The 23,134-nt window shown below is 39.0% G+C and overlaps 1 protein-coding gene across 1 annotated transcript in view; it reads right to left on the bottom strand.

The window, feature by feature from the left end:
• Window positions 1-1,452: 1,452 nt before the first annotated feature.
• LVRN (laeverin) overlaps window positions 1,453-23,134 on the bottom strand; it is an 88,908-nt gene continuing 67,226 nt past the window's right edge. Inside the window, exons 12-20 of the mRNA XM_007451218.1 lie at window positions 22,510-22,649; window positions 20,374-20,429; window positions 16,759-16,912; window positions 15,214-15,308; window positions 13,175-13,282; window positions 12,271-12,438; window positions 11,912-12,049; window positions 4,718-4,793; window positions 1,453-1,871 (exon numbers count right to left, since the gene is read on the bottom strand). Coding sequence (XP_007451280.1) covers window positions 1,731-1,871; window positions 4,718-4,793; window positions 11,912-12,049; window positions 12,271-12,438; window positions 13,175-13,282; window positions 15,214-15,308; window positions 16,759-16,912; window positions 20,374-20,429; window positions 22,510-22,649 — 1,076 coding nt within the window. The 3' untranslated portion in view covers window positions 1,453-1,730. The remainder of the gene's footprint in view (window positions 1,872-4,717; window positions 4,794-11,911; window positions 12,050-12,270; window positions 12,439-13,174; window positions 13,283-15,213; window positions 15,309-16,758; window positions 16,913-20,373; window positions 20,430-22,509; window positions 22,650-23,134) is intronic.

The raw sequence follows: 23,134 nt of genomic DNA, 5'->3' as shown, positions 1-23,134 counted from the left end.
GAGGGGACATGGACAACCAGGCAGAAGGAAGGCAGAGGTTAATGGAAAGGGAGAAGGAAGACAGAGGAACACAAGGGAGGGGGAGGGAGTGGAAGTGGAGGAGAGAAAGAAAGGAGGAAAAAGCAGTTGAGAGGACACATGACATGGTTATCAAAAGATGAGATGGATGATTGGAGGAGATACGGGAAACAGAGAACGCACGTTTAAGAAAACACAGGAACATACTGCACACGTAACAATTTGAAGACATGGAGACGTTTTATTGCTTATATTTTAAATTGCTAAATTTAAAGAAAAATCTCTCTGACCTATGACCCATGGTCAAATCTGTGTAGGCTGTGCTTTGCTCTGTCCTCATGGCCAAGTCCCATAGCCTCCCATTCCCTCTCAGGGAGTATCTTCTTGTGAAGTGAATATGAAAGTGAACTTTTGTCTTGCATTTTAATTTGTGGGTACATTAACTTACAGAAGAAATAGGAAAAAACCCTTAGATCACATTGCCTTGAGTTTATATGACATATTTAAAGGCTTTTCATTGACATAATCCTTAATCTTTACAGTATCACTTTGAGGTAGATAGAAGATCTGTAGTTTTACCCCCATTCTGTAAAAACAAAATTAAAATGAAAACAAGAATTAAATGGTATACACACAAAATCTAGAGTAGGATGATTTGCCTTAGCTGTCCTGATTAAATCAGGGGTAACAAAACTAAGCTAATTCCGTACTTTGTGATTGATGAAAATGTTTAAAGTTGTCCAAACTACAAACAGGTTCAATTTGGCCAAATGAAACCACATTTCAAACTTAATCTGCTGAGTGCAAAGCTATAAAGATTATGCTCTGGTTAATCTTTTAGTTCTATTACTCTTTATCTGACCATTGTCCTTTGCGATGGAGATTAGCCCATAATTGCTATTGTCTGTTGACATCATCATTTTTGCTGCTAAACTTTGGCTGAAAGGGTGTCTGTCCCACAGGTGAATTACAGTCAAGAGCTTCAGGGCACAGCCTTGCTTTCCATTTGCTCTCCACAACAGCAATCCTAAGGGTACTTCATAGATCCTACGATTCCAGGTCTCTTTGTGACACCATAAAGTTAGTAGCCAGTAAAGTGTGGCGTGATGCAGCAGGCACTGGGGAGAGAGAAATGGGCAGGAGGAGACACATTTCTTGCCTTTGGGGCACTTAACATGGCTCACAAAATTGTCTGTTTCTTCTTTTTAAAACTTGCATTTCTTTGGCTTGTCTGTCTTCTAGTGAATATTATTTTTCTGGTTTCTATTTCTTTACACTGTTGTGTCATTTGCTCATTACTCTTTTAAGTATTGAACTAAATAAACCCTAGAGTATTGCAAATCTGTATTTCCCTCAGAAAAGAATGTGCTCATTACCCAATGATGTAATATTCCACTGGCCTTCACAACTGAACAAGCAAAACTTTCTACGGTAAATTTGTTTTTCCAAGGCATTTAAAGTAAATCATGTGGTTTATAGCCCAACATGAAGCAAAATCTTCCCCAGAAATACAGCATTATTGGCAAAAACCTCAACAATCACTGAGCCTCAGGGCCAAACGTGACAATAGGGGAAGAACAGTACTCTGAGTAGTAAATGTGACTGAACTACGAATAACAAAACGTGTGGTTTTCCAGACTCACAGAATATTGGAAGACAAAACCGTGAGCACATTATAATATGCAAGAGAAGGGCCGAAAGTTGCCACTAAATTATGTGTTTTTCTGTAGCCACGCAGCTATCCTGGCACTTCGCTCCTTGTTTTTCAGATTTTCATTCTTTATTGTCTGTAATTTGGCCTGAACTGTGAGTCTCTGGTGCTCCTCCAACATGTTACTGCAAAACTGCTGCAGCTGAAAGGATAAAGAGACGGTTGGTCCATCAGTGCAATTGAACTTCTCACTTAGGCACAGTAAGACAAAGTTCATGTTAAGTAGCGACATGATCTTGTGAATGGATGATGACAGTTGGAATGAGTAGCAATGTCTGTCCCTATATGGTGTGTCCCTGAGGAGACTGTGACTGAGAAAATGTGATGAAGACCACACCTGTCCTGAAGAATCCGACGTAGACTGGAAGCTCCAGGAAGTAGGAACTTTGTCTATTCTACTCACTGCTCTATTCCCCAAGCACATAGTAGGTGTTCAATAAAGATTTCCAGAATGCATATTGGATATTATACAAGATTTGTAGACAGAGACACAATGAGACCTTTCCTTATTTCAAAAGAAACTTTGCAACTTCCAAAGTTCAAAACTGGTATACAACATCCAGGTCTTTACAAATGTTACCCTTTATTTAAGAATATTTATAGTGGATTCATCCATTGGTTAAATTCCTTCATTGAGTCAGGTCAAGCATTCAGTTATGGGAATGTTTGTTGCAATATTACATTCAAGCCAGACAGATCCCAATTGAATAATTGGGATAATAATAATTGAACTGAATAAATCATATTCCAAAAGTCTATTTCTGTGTCATTGGATTATAACTCAGAACACACATTACCATAAAATGATAGTGTACCCTACCAGCTCACAAAAGGTCACATAAACCCTAATGTACTTGAAATTAGGTAGTAATAGGGTTGTCAAGCCTAACTACAATGCAAAAGACAAATAAGGTTCTAGGAAAAAGTAGATTAAGGGGCCAGGGCAAACCTCCCGTTCTCTCCCACAACTGGGCGTTCCTGCCAGGCAGTGGGAGCCACACACCAGCAGCACCGCCCACGATCGAGCACCTGCAGTGGGTGGGAGGGGAGTGTGGGTCTGTGGGACTGTGTGTGTGGGGCTTCACGGGTGCTTGAGAGCACAAGTGAGGACAGGCTCCAGCAGGGTGGAATAGAAAGACCAGAGCAAGAGATAAGGAGAGTGTATAAAAACTGTGCTGGTGTGGAGGGAAAAGGGATTCATATGACTTTCTTTTCATTTACCATTTTTAGTAATTGTTTTCAATATTATCATGTGAACCAATACATTGCAGTAGGACTGTTGGTCATTAACAGCTTTTTGACAAAGATATTCATGGTAGCTAACTCACTTGTTTTCAAAATTACAATAATTTAACTACTGCTAAATCCATTTTTGCATTTTTTTTAATGAACTATCAGTGATTATAGAATTTTGGAACTTTGGGGATTGCTAAAGTTATACAAACTTCATTCATTCATTCAACAACAAAACTACTGGGTTTTGTAGAGATAAAGATGAACAGAGGCACTTTTGAAGATACCAACACAAACTCGGTTTTGATTCTAGGAGCTTTTGTTCCAGGATTTTTGGGTGTGCCCCTCACTCTCTTATCTGGGGAATCCTTGATAAATCAGGTCCTGACAGCTCAGCCTCAGGCAGGCCAAAACCCAAACAAAGATCGTTCCTTCAGGAATTACCAGTTCTTCCTCTCTCTCTCATAGTAACAACTATATAGGATGATTTGGGAGCACGGAGGAGGAGAGGGTGTAAATTAGTTAGTTAAAAATTTCCTAGAGGGCTTCCCTGGTGGCGCAGTGGTTAAGCATCCACCTGCCAACGCAGGGGACCACGGGTTCAATCCCTGGTCCAGGAAGATCCCACATGCAGCGGAACAACTGGGCCCCTGCATCACAGCTACTGAGCCTGCACTCTAGAGCCCGTGAGCCACAACCGCTGAAGCCAGCGAGTCACAACTACTGAAGCCCGCGTGCCTAGAGCTCATGCTCTGCAACAAGAGAAGCCACTGCAATGAGAAGCCCGCATGCAGCAACGAAGACCCAATGCAGCCAAAAATAAATAAATAAATTCATTAAAAAAAAAATTTCCTAGAATATGTGGTTTGAGCAGGGTCTTAAAGGAGGATTAGGAATTACCCAGCCAAGGACAGGCATTAGGAGGGCACCCCAGACAGAAGGTAGAGTGTTTCTGAAATCTGGGAAATGTGCAACAACATGATAATTTAAGAAATTCTGTTAAGTGGTACAGTGTAACTAGAGGAAAAGTGTTTGGGGGTACCTATGCCTCTTATTCTCTGACACTGGTTGGTGAAGTGGGCAAAAGTGAAGCTAGGGAGTAACGCAGGGGCCAGATTATGAAGGGCTTCATGTGCTAATGAAAAGATTTTAAAATTCTTCTAAAAACTATGATGAGCTACTGAAACTTTGGGAGCAGGGCAATGACCGGCAGTGATGTGATGGATGGGATGGAGGGAAGAACAGCCTACGCCAGGGAGCCCAGGCCATAGTCTACCGCAATAATTCAGGTGAAGTACAGCCCTCCATGAACAAGAATGGTCTCTATTTCAAGAGCAAGACAGAATTAAAAGACATTTCCTGGGCTTCCCTGGTCGCACAGTGGTTGGGAGTCCTCCTGCCGATGCAGGGGACACGGGTTCGAGCCCTGGTCTGGGAGGATCCCACATGCCGCGGAGCAGCTGAGCCCATGTGCCACAACTGCTGAGGCCTGCGTGCCTGGAGCCCGTGCTCTGCAACGGGAGAGGCCACGGCAGTGAGAAGCCCGCGCACCACAATGAAGACCCAACGCAGTCAAAAATAAACAAATAAATAATAATTAAAAAAAGACATTTCCTGCACAGTGATAATAGCATCAATGGAGCATAGAATGTGACAATTCAGAAAAGCATATTATTTTTAATTTTAGCAACTCCAAATTACACAAAAAATGGCTTCTAAATTGTCTTTATAATGCACAATATCTATAGTACTTACCTCTAAGATCTGTAAATCCGTACTTATGGTTCTCCCTATTATGTATAACAGAGTAACCAATGATTGTGTTCCATACCTACAAAGCAACGAGATGCTAATCATGAGTGGAAAATGTTTGGCAAGACAAAGCTACAGAGCAGATAAATGCTAAGTATACAGCCCTTATTAATTCCTAACTCCCAAATCTAAGCAAAACGATATATGAACGTGTTTAGCTTCATCTTTTCATAGAAAATTCATGCTATACAAAAGTCTACTAGCACAAAGAATTATAGTTTAATATTGATTTGTGTAACAGATAGTTTTAAAAGTTTCATTTAAATATAAAAAGCTGTTCTTAAAAACAGTAACAACAACTGTTTTTATCTTTCAAAATGAAGTGGTTAGAACAGATGTCACATACCCAAATTAAGAAATTTTAAAAGAGAATAGGTAGGGCTTCCCTGGTGGCGCAGTGGTTGAGAGGCCGCCTGCCATGCAGGGGACACGGGTCCGTACCCCGGTCCGGGAAGATCCCACATGCCGAGGAGCGGCTGGGCCAGTGAGCCATGGCCACTGAGCCTGCGCGTCCGGAGCCTGTGCTCCGCAACGGGAGAGGCCACAACAGTGAGAGGCTCCCCCACCCCCAAAAAAAAAAAAAAAAAAAAAAAAAGAGAGAGAATAGGTAAATACTAAAAGTATACCCCTTAAAAAGTGTAGTTAATATAGAATCAGTTTCAGAAACGCTGACTAAAATACCCTGAAAGCTTACTGAAACTTCTGTATTTGTATATGCTTTTTGGAAAGAGATTCTCAAAATGTTGGTGATCCCCGAGGGCTAAGTACTCTGGCTTTCCTTAAGCTCCCTCAAACAGGTATGGTAACTGAAACTTCCCCTTTAGTTTAGTGACCTTGAATAACTGACAAGAATTGTCTGAAAAACAGCCATGAAATGTTGCTATGGAAAAACAGCAGATACATACCTGCTCAAAGTGTTGCTGTAGTTAAAAAATTAAAGAAAGACTTTTGGATGCATTAAAAAGGAAAGAAAATTTAAAAGGTTAATATAATGGCCTGGACAAGAAAGGGTTGAATCAGGATTCTGTCTTGATAGTTGATAGTTAACACACACAATTGATTTACTTCAAAAATGTATACTTGAAATTAAAAATTGTAAGAGTTAACATTGGCATGATATGCAGACAAAGGTGAGAGAAAACAGTGCTTTTGTCCTTTTTAAGTTCCCAGCTGTAACTTAAGCTGAGTCTACTTCAGCAAAGTGGAGGATAAGAGACCGTCTACATATAATTCAGGCAACCAAATCTGTTTCTATGGGGAAAGAAGAAATATTTCTTAGTTCTTCACTTTGGTTGGCCAGGTTTAAAAGGCCTGTGAAATGACTCAAGAAATTTGACAAAATTTGCAAAGAAACTGAGTTCCAGACTTAAAAAAATGTAGGAAACAAAAGAAAACTACCTACGCTGCTAAATGTGTGATTTTTCTACCAAATACAGGAGAAAGGTTACCCCAGAGGCAGGGGTGGGTTTGAAGTTACCTTGTGGCAACTTATAAATTGTAAAAATGGGGAATAACATATAGTTAGAATGGAGATTATATGAGATAATGTACACCGAAGCGCCTATCAGGATGCCTGGCACATTTAATTCCTTCCTGTTCTTGAAAGTTTCAAGAGAAGATATTTTTGAGACAGATGATTTATCCTTCTGGTTGAGAGAGCAATCCCTTTGAAACAGTACTCAACAAAAATACAACAGAAATACAGAAATACAACAGTACTCAACAAAAATATATACATTACAGATAGCTTAGCCCACCAGTAGTCAAAGGTATTAACATGAAGACAGGAGCCAACGTTTGTCAGGATAGTTGCCCTTTCAAGAAATTGATAACATTCACTGCTAGTCAGCGTGATTTGGGACTCTAGTCCATCTCACCTTCGTCTTCTCTCCTTTCTCACATTTGCCCTCCCCTCCCATCCCTTCCCCTGCCATGTCTGATTTCCTGCAGCAAGCTTGGCCACTTAGGCAAGCATGGAGGCAGCCAGGTATCTCGCCTGACCCAGTGATAGGCAGTGAAAATGGGCCCTCCAGTGCTTGGACACAGCACTCCGATAACATCTTAATTCTCTGTTTGTTCCAAGTTAACCCTTTCAACTCTATGTTCCCCATCATGAAATACAACAGAGTAGAAGTAAAAATGAGTGTAAGTTTCTGCTATATTTTAAAAAGAGAACCAACAAGGACCTACTGTATAGCACAGGGAACTCTGCTCAATGTTATGTGGCAGCCTGGATGGGAGGGGAACCTGGGGGAGAATGGATACATGTATATGTATGGCTGAGTTGCTTTGCTGTGCACCTGAAACTATCAGAGCATTGCTAATCGGCAATACTCCAATTTAAAATAAAAAGTTAAAGAAAAAAGAGTGTAAGTTTTTCAAGCATAGGACTTTAGCCAGTATCACATATTTGGAGAAGAAATAAGGGGTTTGGTGAAGAAGAGGGTAAGATTCGTTTTGGATCAGTTGAGTTTGAAAGTGATGATACCTTGTATTCTATATTCAAATAAAGCTAGGGTATTGCTGTAGGCGGTGAAGCCTGAATCGTTTTATGAAAGCCAAAAGCAACATTAACAAGCACGAAACAAACATCATTTCTACCACATCCAAAAAGAAGTCACAAAAATCCTATTGTTTCGTGTCTATTCACACATTTCTTCATAGGAGCTATGCACAAGTGCAGGTTCATACTGATTTCTCTGTAACCTGAAAGATGTCTTTATGGTTAGTGGAAGCTCCTTCAGTGGGATCAGTATCCAAAAGATCACCTCTCATCTAACAATTAACTAAATACCCCACAGCCACCAGTGCAGTGCCCTGCACGTGGGACTGAGAAGCAGTATCAAACCAAAGTTGTTTTACTCAAGCAAGTGTTCCAAAATATATATTCAGATTAGGCTCCCTGGGAAGAATTTGGGGCCTGGCTAAGGGGAGCAGATGTTCCTGGACTGCTATTGGCAGTGTCTCAACTCTAATGCTTGACCAGCCCTACTGCCTCCTTTCCAGGGCCCTAAGCTCCAGCCAGTTATGACGATCAGTCCCAAGTCGGACTCTCAGCCTTGCCCCCAGGCAATTACTGGTGGCCTCCCTTCCATGTAGAAGGTGAGTTTTTCCACCTGCTTGTTCAAATCCCCCTTCTTCTCTTTGAATCCCTAGAGCACTCTCCATCTGTCCTCTGTAACATTTATCAGAGACCGTGTCTTAATCACTTTATAACCCCCAACAACAGCTTGAACTAACTGTGCCTTGGCAAACTTCTTATTACCAGAAAGAACTTTACAGCTGATCACATACAACATCTTTCATTTTATGCAAGTGGAAACCAAGGCCTAAATGTTAACTAATAGGCCATCAATAAATAAATGTTGTTCTAGTTACAGTTCCAGATGAGAGGGTTAGAGAATTTAGTTTCTCATCTGTCTTTCGCTTGGAACAACTGATCTACTGGCAGAATGACACTTTGTTTACATTAGCATAGACAGTACATAGCAGGATTACAGTGACAAGACGCTGGGCTAGATGCTAGATTTCCTTCTGACAGGCTTCTTGGAGCTTTATGATGCTAACATATACTGTGAATTCGTGGAGGTTAAAATAGACAGTTTCCAAACCGATGGGCTACTGTCTCCTTTGTTCACAGAAGGCTTGTCAGTGTCTCCATGAATAATGCTCAGTGAAACACACTGGAGAAATACCAGTTTCAAAGCTAATTTGCGAGTGATCAGTCACATTATAGCAAATTTAAAATAAATCCTTTTCACTTAAATAACATAAAATTTAATTTGTCACCGCATTTGTTTACTTACACTTTTATACTACCTTTATCATTTTATGAAGACTGGTGACATACAAATACTCATGTCAAATATAATTGTTTAATAAGTGCTAAGTAAATATTCTGATGTACAAAGAATAAGGTAAGCATTCCTGTGCCGTTTTAATGTATATAACATTTTAATTATTAATTTGAACTTTTATTTCCTCTTAACAATCCATATATAATATTACTGTCTATTCAAAATCATTTGCAAAATTCAGCAAGACTGGTGACTATAAATTGAATCCTAAAAATAAATGTTTTAGATGTAGAAGGCAAATTTATTTGAGTCTCAAAGACTTTTTGTAGCAGAATGTGTAAGAGGAGTGAACTGAGCTTAATGTATCATAAACAGAAAAGGAAAGGCATCTATTTTATGAGCATGGCATTTTGTTGATAAAAGATAAAAACATTTAAGCCATGGTTAAAAGTGAATGCATTCACAATTCTAAGACCTTCTTAGGGATATGAAATACCTGTTTAGAGTTTTTTTTTTTTTTTAAAGGAAGTCCTTCTATACTCGTATTTAATACAGTTAAATCATTTAAATAAATTGCTAGACAATGGACTATTTAGAGAGCGTTGCAAACATGTTTCTGTTCTCCAAATGCAGAAAAAAGTTCTTCTGAGGAATAAAAATTAACACACACTTAAATTAAGTTCCATGGGTTGCTCAAAGCCATTTGGGGGGCTTAACTAGTTACGTGTGCTGTGTATGGTATAGAAAGAGAGGAGAAATAAATTGAGAGGCTGTTTTACCCCTTAGAACAGTGTTGCCCAGCTGAATTCTCTCGAGGATGGAAATGCTCTCTATCTGAGCTGTCCAGTATGGTAGCTACTGGCCACACTGAGCACTTAAAACAAGGCTAGTACAACTGAGGAACTGAATTTTTTTTTTTTTTTTTTTTTTTGGCTGTGCCACAAGGCCTATGGGATCTTAGTTCCCCAACCAGGGGTCGAGGATTGAACCTGTGCCCCCTGCAGTGGAAGCGTGGAGTCCTAACCATTGGACCACCAGGGAATTCCCTGAGGAGTTGAAGTTTAAATTTTACTTAATTTTACTTAATTTAAATTTAAATAGCCATATGTTGGCTAGTAGCTACCATATTGAGCAATGCAGGCTTAGATAATTTTTTAATCCAGTGTCAATTGGTTCCATGTTAAACTACACCGGGGTCACCTGGGGTGCTAGAGAAAGGTACAGATTTTGCGCCCTATTCTGGCAGATTCTGATTTTCAAGCGGTAGGGTGGGCTTGGGAGTCTTTAGGTGTATGAACCACCTAAAGCTGCGTCTTTCTCAGGGCCCGGCAGGGCATCCGAAGGCATGGAGAGTGTGATAGGCTGCAGTGATTACAAGCTGGGTCCTCAGGAAAAGCACCACTTATTTTTTAAAGGAGCTGTTCTCTCAGCAGTTTAATTCTAAAATTGCTGCTAGATTGTTCCACAGGATGCTCTGGAAGAAAACAGTCAGGGACTGTAGCTGAAGTGAATGATCTTGAGCAAAATGATCACGGCAGCAGGAGGGCAGATGGCTTCCAGTCCAGGCAAAGCTAGGCATGTCAGCCCAAGAGGGGGCATGATGGGGGTCAGAGCTTTCGAAACAAGCTCCAGGGAGACAGAACAGAAAGTAACAGACAGCCCTACGAGGCTGGAACCTCTGAAACCTCATGGAACAAGGCAACCTGAGTAAATACTTCTGATTTACACCCAACTCCCAAATTCCCACCGGGAAGTAGGACCTGGGAAAGAGGGCATCACCTTTAATGACTTAAACAAAAATGGAAGACATAATTTACCCCCAAGGTCATAAGGCTCTCTGAACAATGAACCTAGAATGATAATTTAAAACAAGAGATAAGGACAATTTTCTCAATATGTGAGTATGCTATGCATGTCCCCCTGATGAGCCAGAAAAATGGTACTGTACAAAAGAGCTTTTATCTACATGCTTAAGATTTCTGATTTAAAAATACATTTTTGGCGTATTGTAAAGGTGTTCAATACATGTACATAAAAGAAAAACATTCCATTATTTTGCTGTATAAGAGAACCATATTCAGATTCTTAAACATTTATATTCTAAATATATCTTCTGTTCCAAAGACCTAAATTTATTTGCAAAAAGTATCTTCCAACTTTACAGCTGTGTATGTACCTGAACTGTTGTCTACTCTAATCTGCTAACGCTTCAGTATGTGAATAGTTGTAGGACATACTTATTCGAGGCTTTTAAGAATGTATGGTTCAGGCTTTCAGAGACTGTGAAGCTGGGGAGATCCTGGCCTGGAGAAGGATGCTGTCAGATCTCCTTGTCTTCCCAGCCCTTCAACCCTCCCCTGAAGCCCCTCAATAAAATGGCTTGATCCACCCTCCCACCCCTCGCAAAACGAACGTATGGTTAAGTCATGTTCTAGAAAGAGCAGCTATCGAGGGTATGCTGCCTGACTTGTGCATTTCAAAGTCTATTTTACCTGGCAGGCTAAGTAGCAAGCAGATTTAATCTTAAAAGGTGAGAAACATAAAAAGTTCGAGAACATGGAAGCCAGATACATAAAGGGAATCTGACAAAAGGCACAAGCAATATCCAAGCTTATGTAGTAATGAACATTGCTGTTTCTTAAAGATATGGTGGGGCTTCCCTGGTGGCGCAGTGGTTGAGAATCTGCCTGCTAATGCAGGGGACACGGGTTCGAGCCCTGGTCTGGGAGGATCCCACATGCCACGGAGCAACTAGGCCCGTGAGCCACAACTACTGAGCCTGCGCGTCTGGAGCCTGTGCTCCCCAACAAGAGAGGCCGCGATAGTGAGAGGCCCGTGCACTGCGATGAAGAGTGGTCCCCGCTTGCCACAACTAGAGAAAGCCCTCGCACAGAAACGAAGACCCAACACAGCAAAAATAAATTAATTAATTAATAAAAACTCCTACCCCCAACATCTAAAAAATAAATAAATAAAAATAAAATAAAATAAAGATATGGTGATGCACTTCACAAAAGAAATGAATGGATGATGTACACTCATACCAAAAAACATGACTTGCTCTAATCTGTGTCTCTGAAGACAAGATTCTTAGTGGGCACAGTGGGAAATTGAGGTAGATAAGTACCCCATGCAAATCTACATTCACAAAAAAAGCCAAAACTGAGGATAAGTGACCTTATCTTTCACACAGCTAGTTTGTGGTGAGACTAAACGCAGGAAAATTTATCAGTTTTCTAGTCAATGCAAAGAACTTTAGTGACCTGGCCAGACTAAAGTTGAGCCACTAGCACCAAACCAATGAACTAAATGAAAGAGAGGTCTCACATTTCCTCCTTACCTTTCACTCACAGCTTGCCAATTGTTGATTAAAAAGTCCTTTGCAACATATCGGCCAACTTCAGAGGCTGCCACAGCTTCGATTATATTTGTTTCATTAAAAGTGAATGGAGATGTAGTGATGGCATACTCCATGTATCTGTAAAAGTGCATGTGGCAGAAAATAAATACGTAAACATTATCCAATGGAAAGAGTAAATTTAAATAAATGGAGTTAAAATCCCATATGGTTCTAAGTTACTGAATTATAAGTATGTTTCATATTAATTCTTATATTAGCTCATTTCTATTTTTCTCCCTTTGGTTTATTAATTGCATTCCTCCACCAAGAGCCCTTTCAAGGTAAGTTGTAATAATCACCTGTTAAGTATCCACGGATCTTTACTGCAGCTCATTGCATAAGCAAGTTGAATCCTTTCTTCTTCCTTTGTTTTATTATTGTAGATATTTAACAAAAAATCCCATTCTTTATCATTTCCCAAGGCAATGCCATAACATAAAATCACATTTTTAATCGGATAAGGTATTCTGTAAGGTATAACATGCAATGATATTTTTCATAGCAGTTAAGTTATATGTTAATCTAAGTTGTCATATATTTAGAAGTATAAATCTAGAAAAAATGTCTGTGATCTCAGATATAAATATCAAAAGTAGGAATCTAGAGAAGCAATTGTGAAAACTATCATTCATATTAACATCTTGAGATCGTCAAATTAGTTTAGAAACTAAGGAGGTTTGAGGGAGAAGTAAATTAGAACAGTACAAACAGTGTATGTTGATAACTCAGTTTGGTTTCATATCTTATTATCACATTTTCTAAGAGTCCATCTGAGGTCATATTTTAAAGGTAATATAATAACACCAAAATGACAGAGTGTTGGTCTCAGGTGTCAGTGAGACTGCAAACTTACACAGAAAGAGATGCACTGATGTACTTTTATATATGTGAATAAATAACTATAATGAACAACCTAAATAAGACTCGAAATAACCACAGGTGCTTATTAGGGAATGCACTGGCAATGAGAGGTCCTGGATGAGAATTCCGTGTATAAATTCTAATCTATTGCTATGCACAGACCTCCATGAGACAATTGTGTGTGTGTGTTTTTTTAAAGGACATTTGAAAAAAATAGTAAGAGAGAGAGATTATCTAAGTAAAAACAAAATGCTCACTCCCAGAGTAAGAGCATCCAAAGGAAGAGAAATTGTTGGTGCTGAAACAGGACAAAAAGAAGGGCAATTACAATATTACACTTACTCATTCTCTGGATGGTTCATCCAGTTTCTGAAAAGGTCTCTTGACAGCTGAAGACAGTCCTCAAGACCCAACCAACACGCAGTTCCAAAAAGTTTTTCCAGTGATATTCTTGAAGGAAATATCAAAGAAAAACATGTATTTTTCAATACTACGTTTATTTTTTCTGCTGCCAAGAATATGTGTTTCACAAAAAGATGGGTATTTTAAAACATCCTTCCAATAACATCAGGTTTGTTAAAAAATAGCCTTTGTGGATGGCAACTGTATTTAAGGTTCAGGGAAATATTTGCTGAGAGGCTCTCAGGCACCAAATAAGCTCCAAGACTGATACTTTTTGAAAGTAAGAAATAAATTACTGCCTTCCTTCATCTCCCTCAAACACACAAGGGTGTACACACATGCCACATCTGTTATCAATTTATTTTTCCTCCCTTATACAATAACTCCCTTACAGATAAAAAAAAAAAGACTTTTAAGTATCTGATATAACACACTTAAAAATCAAGTTCTTTCTCTACACATGAGAACAGAGGGAATGGTTTATTCCTCTCCTTTGACAGCGAGCCTCTCCTGGCTTACGCTTCTGTTTCTTCCTCCTGGCTATTAACGTTGTAAAAAGAACGGAGGTATCTGCTTTGTTTTTATAGCTGAGCAGAGGTACACATTACGATTGCAAACGAAATAAGTTCAAAAGAACATGGAGAAGAATAATGATACATCCAGATGAGCGGTGCCTTGAGGTGTTGCAGTTCGGAGTAAGAGGTAAAGGAATTCAGATGGGTCAGAAATTTCCGGAAAATGCCAAGAGGCAAATCTCCATTGCTCCACCCTCCCTCCAGTTTCATCCCAGCCTGGCCTGACCTTCTGATAAGCAGAGGTAGAATCGCCAGGGGGGAGACCTTCTGAGAGACAGTTCTGAGCACTCATTTACACATTCACTCCTCTCCCCACCCACCCCAAGCTGGCAGCAGCAAGATAGAATTCTCTGGAAGCACAGTCTAACTCCCTGAGATTGCTCTGAAGAGAACTGGCCCAGGGATGCTACAAAAAGCAGGTCACTTCAGGCCAGTTTAGGAGAGCCAAGGCCATGGCTGGTTAACAAAGGTGCTGCCTGGTTGGGCCTTTCTGTTTGCCTATACAACTTGCCTACCCACTTTCCATCCTAGCTCATCCCCGCTGTCTTCCATCCACCTGTAAATCCAACCCTATGTTCGTCCATTCACAGGCCCTAGCTCTAAAATTTCTCCCCTCTCAGAAGGATACTTGTGAGAGAGAATAACCACTTTTTGTATTTCTTACTTGGTCTAATTGGTTTCGGCTTGATGTTGACTAGAGCTGTAAATATAATCCCTGTACCATTCATTGTTGGTCACAGATTCCCTCGCTAAATCTGGAAGCCCAGCCTACACACACAAACCTTGTGTCACAGGGAGGCCAGCGGTACTGCAGCCCTGTTTTGCCTTTCACCCCCTTCCCAGAGCAGCATGACAACAGGCATAGTCCCCTAACCGAACCAATGATGGGGAAATCATTTGCAATACTTGGTCATGCTCACACACAGATGACTGATACAGTTCACTGTCAACCTCCCTAATCATATCTGCATAATGTTAGAATTTCTGTCTGACATAAATAATGGAACTTTTCCCTCTGTCATCAAGAATATACAGAGGGGATTTTTTTCCCCGTGTATCCTTCCTGTACCCTTCAATTTGTTTGTATAGGCTGGTTTTGCTTAGCACAACCCTTCATCAATAGTACAACATACTTAAGATTTCAACCAGTAGCCTCAGATTTGAGAATATAAAGCTATAAATTCCTGTGTGTACTTGTATGTGCTTTGCAGGTAAATTAAGATTCCCAAACTACTATTTCCTATTAGGATACATGTAGCTCACCAATCCCAAATCTACTATTCTCACATGGCACACAAATCTCTCAGTGAATCATAACTATTAGTATCTTATTTTATGAATCTGGAAGCCTATCCATTAATATGAATTATTTAATTCAATGATCACTGCTCAAAAAGTACTTACAGAGCTAAATAGTCATCCTGCAATGTTGCCACATTTTCACGAATTATAGTTGAATAAGTATTCCATATTGAGATAAGTCTCTTTAACAGATAATTCTATAAACAATAAAGAAAATATACTGTTAGTTCTGCTCACAGCACCCAATTTACACTGCTTTTCTCTTTGTCTGAAAAGACATTAACAGAGAGGTGACAGATATTTCTTCAGAAATAATCTTTATTTGTCACTAAATGTATAACTTTTAAAACCTCTATAGGTTCAGTTTCCTCAAACGTAAGCAATACGTAAACGATATGATGTGTGCCAGCACACTGCTTGGCACATAGTAGGAACTCAATAAATATTAACCATTCTTATCATTTACTATCACCCCAACATTTCCAGTTGTCTTTAAAATAGAGAAAAAATGGAGAAATATAAAACAAACTTTCTACCTTGAAACTTCCATGCTTAGTATATATACCTCTAAAAAAACAAGGAATACTGATTTATGCCTTGGATTAATTTAAGCCCTGACTCCAAAATAAAATTTCTTCAATTGAGCTATCGGCTGGTAAACAATAAGGTTATAATAGTCCTACACTTACCAATACATCCCTCAGAATAAATTAATGTTATTAATTGAAATTTTTAAAAACAAACATTAGCTTTTACTTCTTCACTCAAAACCAGTGATCAGATGTTATCAGTGAGCCACCTTGATCCCACCAACAAGTGCCTTCTCCTACTGGTCGCCATGCCACATTCAAGTACGTTCCCATCAGCACTTTGTACACCAGATAAAAGAAAGTCTGGAACCCCGAAGTGCTTGTGATCTCGCCTTCACACTGCCCCAGACCCTCACTTGGAATCATCACCTAACACACTTGCTGTTTTGTTTGCGGCCCTTAACTCTCCGAGGGGCTGCTCCCAAACTTTGGCTTTGGTTTTACCTGTGCCATCTTTCTTATGATCACTGTTAAAGATCTAATAACAGAAATTTCCCCTTTTATAGATGTTATTTTCCCCTTTTATAAGGACAAGTTGGCATGGTTATTTCTTCATTCATTAACTCTAATTTCCCCATCTCTCTTCCCAATATCAAAAGCAGCTTCAAAATGTTTACTTTTTTGGAATATAACTCTCTGGTTTTAAGTGCCGGCCCTATAAATCAGAGTATATAAATCATGGATATAGAATTGTGAAAAATCATTCTGTTAGACTAACAATCTTTTAGGGAAACAGCTGTTAATAGATATTATCCTTTTTTTTATAAGAAAAAAAAAAGGCATACCATTTCCATCCACTTCTGGTTTCTTAAGACATATTTATACCTCACCAAGAATTAAGAAACTGTCCAAACTTCTCTCATACTCATCTCCTAGACCAGGTCTATGACTAAGGTATTTTCTTCTAAGAGTAAACAACCATTCCTAAGTAAATGAATATATACAGAACAAATAGACTATTATTTTGGGAAAGACCGCTTTCACAGACACTATCTAAAATATGGAAGGAGGAAGACAGAAATTTAAAAAAAACCCATCTAACAAAGAATGAAATTACCTTTAATAGTGGATATATATCATGGTTGTTCACATCAGAAACGAGATCTCTGGTCACTAGGTTCACCAAAACTGCATGCCACACGATGATTTCATCTTCTTCAGCAAGGTACTTGGTTAAATCAAGTGCTGTTTCAATCTCTATATAACTGTTTCTGTTTGGTTTAAAAAAACCCCACAGTCTCAAAAACTCATATTTGTCCCATGCTTCAGTGCCTGACTTCAATAAGGGATATGAAATCAAGAAGCTAGAGGGTAAAAGTCCCATCTCATTGATGAAGTAGAACCCAAGCAATGTGGACAGACCCTCAATTTCAGTTTGATAGGTTCAAGTGCCCAAATTCTTGGAGGTTGTAGAAAATCCAGGCCAAATGTTGGGCTGATTGTCAGGCACTAGAATATTTGTGCATTTAGTATACATTCTTAAGAGACTATAATTTCCATTCAACAAGTGTTAATTAAAAGTCATTCTCTATCTAATGCTCTGCCAGATACTAGTAGGAACACAAAACAAGTTGAACACAAACAGGACACTCCTGGGCTTCCCTGGTGGCGCAGTGGTTGAGAGTCCGCCTGCCGACGCAGGGGACTCGAGTTCGTGCCCCGGTCTGGGAAGATCCCACATGCCGCAGAGCGGCTAGGCCCGTGAGCCATGGCTGCTGAGCCTGTGCGTCCGGAGCCTATGCTCCGCAACGGGAGAGGCCACAACAGTGAGAGGCCTGCGTACCACAAAAAAAAAAACAAAAAAAAAAAAAACAGGACACTCCTGTTGCTTACCAGCGAGGAGCTTATTACTTAGTGAAGAGCTGAGACTTGCACGTAAGAAGGTGTTAATGAAAGACGCTAGCAGAGGCAATGAATACAATAAAGTAGCAAAGAAGAAAAATATATGCGTGTGATGGGAGAGGCAGGGAGGCCTGGAGAAGGAAGTTGAGAAAAGCAGTGAAGGAAGGGTAGGATTGGAATAAGTAGAGAGATAGAGGAAGGCAGTTTAAAGTGGGAATTAGTGTGATGGGCAAGAAGATAAAGTGGGAATTAGTGTGATGGGCAGACCAAGTTAACCGAGGCAGGGAATTTCTTTTATGTGTAGTGAGAGATGGGAGTTAATAGGTAAGGTAAATCAAAAGTGTGGAGAGCCTTGAGTATCAAGATGAAGAGTTTACATGTGATGGGAAGGTATTTAAACAGCCGGGGTAACATCATGCAATCAATACCTTAAAATTTTGTTGCAACTGTGCTGCAGAAAACAGAATGGACTTCTAATAGAATTCTAAAGGACTAAAGGCTGAAAGCTAATGCAATAGGCTAGGCAAAGGGTGATGAAGCTTGGCTTAGCACGGAAGCAGTGAAGGTGGTGAGGTGAGAATCCAAAAGACATTCCCCAGAACCCCAGAATGAATAGATAAGACATGATGACTTGATGGGAGATGGAGAGAGAGAGAGCAGTCAAGGATATCTCTGATGTTTCAAGTGTGGGGATGGGAAAAGTAGTAGTAGCTTCAACAGACAGAAATTGATAGCAGAAGCAATTTAGAGACAGAAAAATAAAGTTCAGTGTTTAAGGTACTGAATTTAAATGACCACAGGATAAACAGAAGACAGGAGGAGACAGACAGACATCTAGATTTAGAAGTCATCAACATATCCTTTCATAAACATTTATTGCACACCTTATATCTGCTAGGCACTGTACATGTACATAATAAAGTCATCACTGAAGCCATCAGAAGTCATGAATTATCCAGAGGAACGGTAGAAGAATATAATACAACCATGACTGGTCTTAAGCATGCTCACGGCAGCAGGAAAAAGAGAAGTCAGATCCTGGAGGAGAGCTAGGTTTGCATATTGGAGCCTCAGGAAGTCAAAAAAGAAGTTTGCAGGAGGATGTGGTTAACAGTATAAAGTCATGATAATCTTAGAGAAATGTTTCAGCAAAGTAGTGGGCAGGGAAATGTGCTGTACATCACATGGGGAAAAGTAGTAAAAAAACGAAGGATAAAATATGCAGGCCCTCATTCAAGAAATACAACAGGCCAAAGAAAGAGAGAACACACGGCATCCTTTATTATGTGTACTCCTTAATTTTACTGTCTGGAATTTAAGTTCTGAACATATATTCATTTTCCTGGTTAGAAACTTATCAGCAGAGCTTATATTGAGTAAATCCAATATAAATGAAATCAATAATTCTGTAATACACTAAAATTCAGGCTCATTAAAATTATACCTACAGTCATCATCATTGGGTAACAAAAATCACTTCAAAATCTTAATTGATAGTCTATTTAGTTCCAGAAACTTTTTTTTTTTTGGATACATCAATTACTTTATTTCCTTAACTTCCAGTATCTTAGAAAAATATGAACACATCTACAATCTTCCTAAATTTATCCATTTAATCATTTAGGGGCTTCCCTGGTGGCACAGTGGTTGAGAGTCCGCCTGCCGATGCAGGGGACACGGGTTCGTGCCCCGGTCCGGGAAGATCCCACATGCCGCGGAGCGACTAGGCCCGTGAGCCTTGGCCGCTGAGCCTGCGCCTCTCACTGTTGTGGCCTCTCCCGTTGTGGAGCACAGGCTCCAGACGCGCAGGCTCAGCGGCCATGGCTCACGGGCCTAGTCGCTCCGCGGCATGTGGGATCTTCCCGGACCGGGGCACGAACCCGTGTCCCCTGCATTGACAGGTAGACTCTCAACCACTGCGCCACCAGGGAAGCCCAGGGCTTTCTTTTAAAACATTGAATTTTCTTTGCTACTCCTTTAAGAGTCTTTCAAAATTTCTCCATAATCAGTTTAAACCTTATTATACCAAAGTTAATTTGATTGAAAATATACGACTTTCATATAATTAACTACCAAGTTTTGACTTGAGAAAGAACATATTCCTTCTTGTCAAATTGTTGTAAAAAACATTGTTTTCTGTGGCTTTCATTTCTAATAGTAGTAGATGTTATTGCTCTTATCCTGATAATGACTTTTTTGAATTGCCTTTTTTCCTAATTTTTTTGTTGTTGCAAAATACACATAACATTTGTCTTCTTAGCCGTTTTAAAGTGTATGGTTTGCTAGTATTAAATACATTCATATGTATAACTGATTCAATTTGCTGTACAGCAGAAACTAATACAACATTGTAAATCAACTGTACTCCAATAAAAATTTTTAAAAAATACATTCATAATGTTGTGCAACCATCATCTCTATCCATCTCCATAATTCTTTTCATCTTGTGAAACTGAAACTCTGTACCCATTAAACAATATCTCCCCATTCCCCCCTCCCACCCTCCTGCACCAGCCCTTGGCAACCACTAGTCTTTCCGTCTCTCTGATTCTGACTACTAAGTATCTCAGGTAAATGGAAACATACAGTATTTGTCTTTCTATGCCTGGCTTATTTCACGTAGCTTAATGTCCTCAACGTTCATCCATGTTGTTGCATATTCTAGCAACTTTTATATCATAAATTCCACAATAACCACAGAATTTGATCCTAATCTTAATAAGTTAGGGCCTATATATACTAAAGAACCAAGTTCATAGTGATGAGGTTATTATTTTTATAAATTTCTCAAGGTACATGCTAAAATGATGAAAGAAGAAAATATACTCACTTAGACAAGGAAAAGGCATCATCAACCAACTGAAGTCTGTGAATAACAGGAATAGCCTGCAAATGAGATCCAAAAATGTTCAGGAAAAGATAAGAATATTTTTAGTGAAAAAATAATTTTCAAAATAATAACAACATTAAAGATCATTGCTGCTTACAAAGCACTTTCATGTGAATTATGTACAGAGAAATGATCATTTCTAAGGATAGTTCCCATAATTTATTTATTATACATCTGCTTTTGATAAGTGATCCCTCTGGACATCAATCATAAGGCTTAAATATGGCTGAGAGTTTTGCCAAAATACTCTGTGAAAAATAGCATGTTAAAAAATAAAACAGGAAGCCAAGTTTAAAGGGCCTCTCCAAAACAGAAAGTATACATTAAATTGTATCACAATGTCCAAATTGTTGTTGGGGGACTTTTTGGCATAGGAAGCCTTAGAGAATATTACTTAGCACTATTTTGGCAATAGTGAGGTACTCTTTTCAATGGTATCTCTCTTCTCAAGAGTTTACTAATTTGACACAATACCACCAACAGAGCCCTTTGAATCATGAAAAGGCAGGAGTCAACTGCCAACCTAACTCCTCAGACTTCGGTTTGAGCTCCCTGGCGTTGTCAGGCCATAGGACTCTGTCTCAGCTTGTGTCCTAAGGGTGCCCAAAGTTTCCTATAGCAGTCCTTCAATACCCCCCCCAGCATGTTCATATATGTGGTCCCAGAAAATTTATCTTCACAACATCCGTTTAAGCATCTGAACAAGCCAAGCTTAATTCTTTCCTTTGTTGTAGCTGCATATCTTTTCTGGCAGTAATAATAACACTTACATTTTCTAGATTAATATTAATAATAGAAATGTTTTATTTGCTCAGCAATTATGTTGTATGAATAATTGACCCCAGTTTTCCAATAAGTAAATCTACAAGGGTTTCAAGAAATCATAGCTATAATGGCATGACCTAGTGCTTCCATGGCTAAGACTGCCCTTAGAAATTAAAAAGAATTTAGCTACTCTGAAAAAGATTTTTAAATAAAGTATTATTATAACTGTTTTTTGTACCTTTATTCAAAGGACCAATGATAATTTTTTAAAATTACTGATCATGTTCTGAATGCCCAAATTGTGTCAGGCCTCTGTTAAACATACTACACACATCACCTTATTTAATCTTAACAACAACCTTTTAAGGTCTATTACACTGATAAGGAACCCAAGGCATGACTGGGCAAACAAGAGGCCTAAGGTCACACATCTGGTAAATGATGAACAAAAATATGAACAGAAGTCTACCTGACCCAGAACCCGAGCTCTGGACCAGTATGCTGTGCACTGCCTCTTCTGCCAGAAAGGCTGCTATGTGACTCACAGAACTTTTGAAGAGAGAGACACCTAAGATATCTTTTAGTTCAACTCTCTAGTTTTATGAATAGAGACTAAATGAACAGCCCAAGATTTCACAGCAGAGCCAACTCTATAGACCTCTAAGCCAGCATCCATATGCACCAATGGAGATTTGGTTTAATTCAACCAATTAAAATCTGACTGATAAGAGCTAGCCAATATTTTAATATTTCTATATTGCATAATAATTTACAGTTGCTTTACAACTTAAAGCAATATTGGATTATTACTGATACCTTGTGAATTAAATTGTCTCCTTTGAGGGAGAGTGAAAACACAGTTTTAGAAAATTAACATTTTCTAGCATATACGTACTGGCACCTATTATGGGCTTTGAAATTTTAAGTATATGTTTACTTACATCATCTCTAATCCTCATAACCAATAAGAAAGATATGATATTATTCCCATTTTAAAGTGAAGAAATTGAAGCAGAATATTTAACTTGCCTAAGATCACAAAATTAATGGTTAATAGGAAATTCTTCTGATTTTTTACCTAGAAAGGTAAAATTATTGTGGAAAAGTGAGATTAATGTTCAAAAACACAATGCATTCAACCAAAACCTCTCCTTTCTAAGAATAAGAAAAAAAAATCCAGTATGCCTTGGGGTGAGGGGTGGCAATAGGGGTCAGGTTCCCACCAGACAGGTTGATGAAAGCTCAACCTCTAAAGGCTAGAGAGTGCAATATTAATGATATTTAATAAAAGGTGTAAAAAAATAACCTTACCTTAGGATCTTTTTCAAGCTGTTGATTTAATTTCTTCCAACCAAATTTATCATAGTTAACTCTATAATATCCAGTCATATTCAAATTTAAAATCACCCAGTCATGATCAGAATCTGAAACTTGCATTTCAGGGAATACTTCTACAAAGAAAACAGGTGAAAAGTTTGAAATGGTACATTTTAAAAATATTTTACTACATGTCTGTACTACACCCTCTTAATTCTAAACAATAAGTCCAATAAAACAAAAAGTAAAGATATTGTAAAATACGTATTGATCTTACCACATAATTATATTTTTTCACATATAATGGCTTTTGATTAGAAACTTTTCTTTAAAGCTCTATGTTCAACAAGAATGATAAAATATTTTAGTTTTAAACAAAATAGCTTTCCAAAATATAGACATTTCGGGTTTCCCTGGTGGCACAGTGTTTGAGAGTCCACCTGCCGATGCAGGGGACCCGGGTTCGTGCCCCGGTCTGGGAAGATCCTACATGCGGCGGAGCGGCTGGGCCCGTGAGCCATGGCCACTAAGCCTGCACATCCAGAGCCTGTGCTCCACAACGGGAGAGGCCACAACAGTGAGAGGCCTGCGTACCGCAAAAAAAAAAAAGAAAAAAAAA

Source organism: Lipotes vexillifer, unplaced genomic scaffold (genome assembly GCF_000442215.2).
Source record: "Lipotes vexillifer unplaced genomic scaffold, Lipotes_vexillifer_v1.1 scaffold91, whole genome shotgun sequence".
Classification (NCBI taxonomy): domain Eukaryota; kingdom Metazoa; phylum Chordata; class Mammalia; order Artiodactyla; family Lipotidae; genus Lipotes; species Lipotes vexillifer.
This window is presented reverse-complemented; position numbering and strand designations above follow the sequence as displayed.